The sequence below is a fragment of the Cervus canadensis genome, chromosome 6, assembly GCF_019320065.1.
Source record: "Cervus canadensis isolate Bull #8, Minnesota chromosome 6, ASM1932006v1, whole genome shotgun sequence".
Taxonomy (NCBI): domain Eukaryota; kingdom Metazoa; phylum Chordata; class Mammalia; order Artiodactyla; family Cervidae; genus Cervus; species Cervus canadensis.
In genome coordinates, this window is record NC_057391.1 from 32,582,129 (window position 1) to 32,588,279 (window position 6,151).

General features: G+C 57.5%; 1 protein-coding gene across 1 annotated transcript; it reads right to left on the minus strand.

The window, feature by feature from the left end:
• Positions 1 to 3,513: 3,513 nt before the first annotated feature.
• On the minus strand, positions 3,514 to 5,832 carry LOC122443365 (AT-rich interactive domain-containing protein 3A-like). Its single transcript, XM_043471430.1, has one exon. It carries the CDS (start codon positions 5,422 to 5,424, stop codon positions 3,658 to 3,660), a length of 1,767 nt encoding a protein of 588 aa, XP_043327365.1. The 5' UTR covers positions 5,425 to 5,832; the 3' UTR covers positions 3,514 to 3,657.
• Positions 5,833 to 6,151: the final 319 nt, after the last annotated feature.

Genomic DNA, 6,151 nt, shown 5'->3' on the forward strand with positions numbered 1-6,151 from the left:
TTGCCAAGAAAAAAATGCAGAAGCAAAATTAAGGGAAAAAAAAATGGTGGTGGGCAAAAATGCTAACAGTGAGAAAAGTGACTGTACAAACGCACAACTATTACAAACCAACCCGCCACCCCGTGCCCGCCCCCTACCCCCGCCCACCCCCAGCTGGACAGCTACAGACCCGCGGCCAGTTTGGAGGTCACAAGGAAGGTTCTAGAAGCAGCCCGTCCACAAGCATCAGCAGAGCAGGGGTACCCCTTGAGCCCCTCTCCACCCTGAGTTTGGGGGCCCCCATCCAAGGCATGCTGCTAAGCCCCACCTGTTCAGGAATGAACAGCACTCAACCCCGGTCCCCCCAGGTTTGCATAAGGGGTGCTAAGTGCACCCCAGAAACCCACACCGATAGGCAGCGGTGGGGCTGGGAGTGTGGGGGTACTGATTGGAGCGACCTAGGCAGAGGCAGGGCCCCTTGGAGGGCGAAGTCCCTCCTGGCCCCGGGACCCCCTGCTGTTTCCATGGCCGGTGGGTCCCCCTCTCCTGGGCCCATGCTCCCTCCCCTACAATCATCAGCGTTGCCCAGCACCACAGGCACACCCTGAGTCAGATGCGGGGGATAGGGGGGTTGGCCCATTGCCCGCACGACGCTCTGTCCCCCGATGCCGGGGCCCCGCTATATACGTCGATGCAACAGCATGCGCGCGTGGGACCCTGAGCTGGGGGCTAGGGAGGTGGGCACCCAGGCGGGGGTTTTGGCATCAAGAGTCAGACCTGAGGTAGAAAGAAACTCGCAGCAGACAACCCCCTCTACAAGGCCGGCAGGAAGCGGGTGGGGGGCAGAGGGCAGCCGCCCACACTCCCAGGGTCAGGTGAGGGGAGAGCAGAGGGAGAGGGGGGTGGCAAACAAGGGGGGCAGATTGTGTCTGGGAACAAAAGGATCCCCCTCCCACAATGATTGTGCCGCTGCAGTGGGAGACGACAGGAGGGGAGACCCTTCCAGAAGCAGGAAGAAAGGCCCAAGCCCTGCCCCACCCTCTCCTGGGAGGGTGGGGGGCGTCAGCGACCCTGAGATACACCAAAGAAATGGGTTCCCTCCCAGAGACACACCTCACCCCACAGGAAGGCAAACCCGGCGAGACTGGGGGCTCAGGACCACCCCCAAGGTCTCCAAGGCAACAAGATGACGCCTGGGTTGGGAGAGAGCAGGCTGCTTGGCGGAGCCCCGCCGCCCCTCCGGGCTAGTTAGGTCGGGCTCCCGGGGTCCAATTAGTTTTTCCAGGCTCACCTGGGAACAGCTGCGTTCTTCCCAGCCCACCCCCACCCTCAGAGGGACGTGAAAAAGCACTGCCGTGCGGGAGGGAGGCACAGCCCCACCCAACACTACCTGGTCCTGAGGACGGAAGGAAACGGCCCAAAAGCGCGCCTGGGCTTAGGGCGGACGGATGTGCAGGCTGCGTGCCACATCTTACCTGCGCCCCCGACCCCAGCTGCATCCCACCAACGCCTGCCTTCTGACCTGGGGAACAGGGTTGGTCGGGGGGTAGGAGGGCGGGCCCCCCCCCCCCTCGGCCTGTGTGTAGTTCCTTGAGTCACTGCAGGGCTCCCAGTAAGTATAGAGGGACAAAGTTAAAGAGATGAGAACGGGAGTGGGGTGGGGTGAGGGGGTTCAGGGTGCCATGGCCCCAGAAACCCCGCCCTGAGCTAAGGCCGGCTCACCCCCATCCCCGGACACGGCATCCCCGGACACGGTGTCCCCGGATGGCACCTCCAGACACGGCGTCCCCGGACACGGCACCCCCAGGCTGTGTTCATCCCTGAGACAGGAGCCTGGGGCTGGTGGGGGAGCACCCCCCACCCCAGCAATTTCTCCTTTTGAGTTAAGACTTCAGGGCTCCTGACTGAGGAGCCCAGCCTGAAACACAAGTCCGGTGACATCTAGCATTCAGCATCCCTGCCCCTCTTCCCCCAGGACCCCGCCATGCACCCCCCAGCCCAGCCCAGCCCAGCCCACACCACCTGAGTTCATCGGCTCTGCTGACTCCAGCCCAGGCATCCAGTGTCCTGGGCCCACTGCACCACAGGAAATGCACAACCGAACCCAAATCAGTCATGGGAAAAATAAAGGGTATTACTTTTTTTGGCCTTTTTTTTTTTCTTTTTCAAGTCCAGTTTCCCTGAATGAACACAAATATATAGATATATATATCCTTTTCCTAGGTTTGATTCCTCCCCCAAGAATAAAATAGAATATTTACAAAACAAAACCCCTAAAACCTCTTAAAAACCCTATAGAGTTTGAATTTCACTATTTCTTTTAAAAAAACAACAACAAATTCCCGAAAGCAACAACAACAACAAAATTCAACTGATCTTGGCTCAGGGGTTTCATTCAACACAAGGAGCTGGGTGTGGTGAGTGTGTGACAAACGGACAAAAAAAAAGCAAAGAAAAAAACAGATAAAAATGAAAAAACACAGTGCAGGGATGTATGAGGTAAACAGGATTGGCCTGTTGAAACCAGACACCAGTCCACATGGGTCCACCAGGGCTGCAGGAGAGCCCTAGTAAACATTTGCCTCCCTCATTTCTAATTCCTTTGATATTCTCACAATTCATCTCTGAATGTCCGAAACCTGAGTAATTCAAGTGTTCCTTGGTTTTCCCCTGTTTTATTAAATTTTCTTTATATATATACATATATGTATATATGTATATATATTTTTCTTTTCTTTTTTTTTTTAATTTTTTTATTAGTTGGAGGCTAATTACTTCACAACATTTCAGTGGGTTTTGTCATACATTGATATGAATCAGCCATAGATTTACACTTATTCCCCATCCCGATCCCCCCTCCCATCTCCCTCTCCACCCGATTCCTCTGGGTCTTCCCAGTGCACCAGGCCGGAGCACTTGTCTCATGCATCCCACCTGGGCTGGTGATCTGTTTCACCATAGATAGTATACATGCTGTTCTTTTGAAACATCCCACCCTCACCTTCTCCCACAGAGTTCAAAAGTCTGTTCTGTATTTCTGTGTCTCTTTTTCTGTTTTGCATATAGGGTTATCGTTACCATCTTTCTAAATTCCATATATATGTGTTAGTATGCTGTAATGTTCTTTATCTTTCTGGCTTACTTCACTCTGTATAAGGGGCTCCAGTTTCATCCATCTCATTAGGACTGGTTCAAATGAATTCTTTTTGACGGCTGAGTAAAATTCCATGGTGTATATGTACCACAGCTTCCTTATCCATTCATCTGCTGATGGGCATCTAGGTTGCTTCCATGTCCTGGCTATTATAAACAGTGCTGCGATGAACATTGGGGTGCACGTGTCTCTTTCAGATCTGGTTTCCTCAGTGTGTATGCCCAGAAGTGGTATTGCTGGGTCATATGGCAGTTCTATTTCCAGTTTTTTAAGGAATCTCCACACTGTTCTCCATAGCGGCTGTACTAGTTTGCATTCCCACCAACAGTGTAAGAGGGTTCCCTTTTCTCCACAGCCTCTCCAGCATTTATTGCTATATTTTTCTTTTCTTTTTGGCGTTAAGCTGTCGCTCCTCTGTGGATACCTCCCCTCCCCACCCGTATCTTCCGCCATCCCAGCCCCTGCTTGGCCCACCTGGACCCCCTGCCCAATCTGGCAGGTTCCCAGGGTGGGGAGTGTTGCGGTTAAGGCAATGAGTTGTTTGAGGTAGATGTGGGGGGTGCAGACATCCCTGCTGGACCTGCCTGGCTGCCTGCACTGCTGCTGCTGCTGTTGTTGGTCCCGCTGTTTCCTCCCCGGCTGCTGCTGCCGCCTCCACCTTTGCTGGGAGCCGAGGGTGGCGTGGGGGCCGGTGGCTGGGCGAATAGCACTCCTGTGTACATGATTCCATTAATCTCTACTGACATGCTAATACTGTTGCTGCCGTTGGTGCTGGTCAGGTTCGCAGCCGAGTCCTGGCGGCTCTCGGAGGCTTGGCTGTTGATCCGGATGCTCATAGGCAGCTGTGCTGTCATGGCCAGGAAGTTCTGCTGAAGTGCCCGCTGCATCAGCCGCTGCTGCTCCTCTGCCACCAGGGCCATCTTCTTCTCGGGAGGCTCCCCAGACTCCAGTTTCTCCTGAAGCTGCTCCAGGGCAGCCGCCTGTGCTGCCACGGCCGCCTGGGCTGCTACTGCCTGGGCCGCCACCACGGTGTGACCTGCCAGGGAGACTGGCAGGCGGCCGGGGACTGTGATGGGGATGGCTGCATCCTCCTCTTTCTTGATCTTGGGGGCTGGGGTGATGGAGCTGCTGTTGGTGCTGGCGGCCAGGCCCAGGGAGGACACAGGCAGCTTGGGCGAGGACAGCATGCTGTGAGCCCCGCCCGGCGAGTAGGCAAAGAGGGAGCCCCCAAAGCTCTGGCGCCGGCCCTCCCTCCGATTGCTGTCGATGGCTGCCTGGAGCTCGTTGGGGTTGCTGAGGCCACGCTTCTCACACTCGTAGGGGTACAGGTACTTCATATACTGGGTGCGCAGTGTGAAGGCAGCGCTGGTGATGGACGTGGGCAGGTTCAGTCCCTTGGTGATCTCCCGCCACAGCTTCTTGTTGATGACCTCCACCAAGCCGCCCTTCTCCGTCACCAGCACGTACAACATAAACAGGTCGAGTACCTGCTTCGCCATGATGGGGATGCGGTTCACAGGTGTCCCTCGCTTCTGCATGAAACTGAACAAGTCATCCAGGAACTCCTTCCTCTTGGGGTCTGCGTCCAGTTCGTAGAGCTGCTTGAACTGCTCCTCATACGTCCAGTCCCCGTGGTCTGGTGGCTGCAGCTGAGGTGCAGCATGGGCAGCCCCTCCGGGGACAGCCGGGCCAGTCCCCGGGCGCTCCTGGCCACCCAGTGCCCGGGATCCACTGTCACCACGGAAGGCCTGGAGCGGCTGAGCCTTGCGGGGGAACAGGGCTGTGGGGCCCAGGCTGGCGGTGCCCGGGGGCCCAAGCCCCTCCTCATCCTCGTAGTCCTCATCCTCCTCATCCTCTTCATCATCCCCCAGGTCTTCCTCCAGCTCCTCCTCCTCCTCCTCCCATTTTGGCTTCAGGTCATCGTCGGAGCCTGCATCCTCAAAGCGGCCATCGCCCATGGGGAGGCTGGCTGCCTCCCTGCCTCGGCCGGGTGGGGTGGGCGAGCCCTGTGCCCCCTCCAGGGCTGCATCCTCATCCTCCGAGCCGGGGGGCCCATCCTCTGAGCTGGGACTGGGCGCATGGCCAAGGCCGGCGGCAGCGGCCCGCATGGCGGCCAGGGCAGCCATCTGCGCCCGCTGCATCCGGGCGCTCTCAGGCTCCCTGTCCTCCTCTGGAGTGGCCCTGGTGCGGGCTGGGGGTTCAGGGGGCGGCGGTGGCTGCCGGGCCTCCAGTTCTTGGCGTGCCCGCTGCTGCCGCTGCAGGAGCGTCTCCATCACAGCCTGCAGCTTCATGGCCCTGCGGGCCGGGCCGCCCCGGGCACCAGGAGGGGGCGGTGGGGGCGGCCCCTGTGGGGAGGGGGCCCGGCCGCACTGCAGTGTGGGGGCCGCGGGGGAGCCGGGGCAGTGCAGGGTGGCAGGGGGCAGGGGCAGGCACCGCTGGTCTCAGGCTGAGGGCTGGCGGGGCATGCCAGTGGCAGGCAGGCGACACCTCCTTTCTCACACTGGGCACCGGGGGCTGGTGGCGGCTGGCAGGTGGCTCATTCACGTGTACAGAAACCTCGCCGGTGATTCAGCGCCGCGGCCCGGGACGTGGGGAGGGCTCTCGTAAGGCCCCCTCCCCCTTCCCGGACACCCCCTCGCCCCCCGCTCTTGGTCCGAAGACGCTCCAAGAGCCCAGGGGTGTTAGGGAAGGGGAGAGAGTGAGGATTTACTTTCTTACTTGGTAAAATCGTCACTGTCGTTTTTGGACCAGAGGCCTTCACGGTCGTCTTTGGCTTCACTTTCCTTCCCTTTGTTCAGCTGGCCACCCGGATTTGTTAGTTCCCTTTCTGAAATGGCTTATCATTTTCCACTCTTATTTTTCCTGAACTCTTGAAATAACCTTTTAATAAGTCTCCCTGCGTCCAGCCTATCTTCAGCGCTAGTTGATTTTAAACATTGTCACTAAGCAATTTTCTGAAACAGTTGATTGAATCCCATATAAACCCATCAGCAGCTCTATGTTGCCTATAAAATAAAA

What these genes read in the sequence shown, in the direction of transcription:
- LOC122443365 (XM_043471430.1), bottom strand. Translation starts at nt 5,424, where the DNA reads ATGAAGCTGCAGGCTGTGATGGAGACGCTCCTGCAGCGGCAGCAGCGG.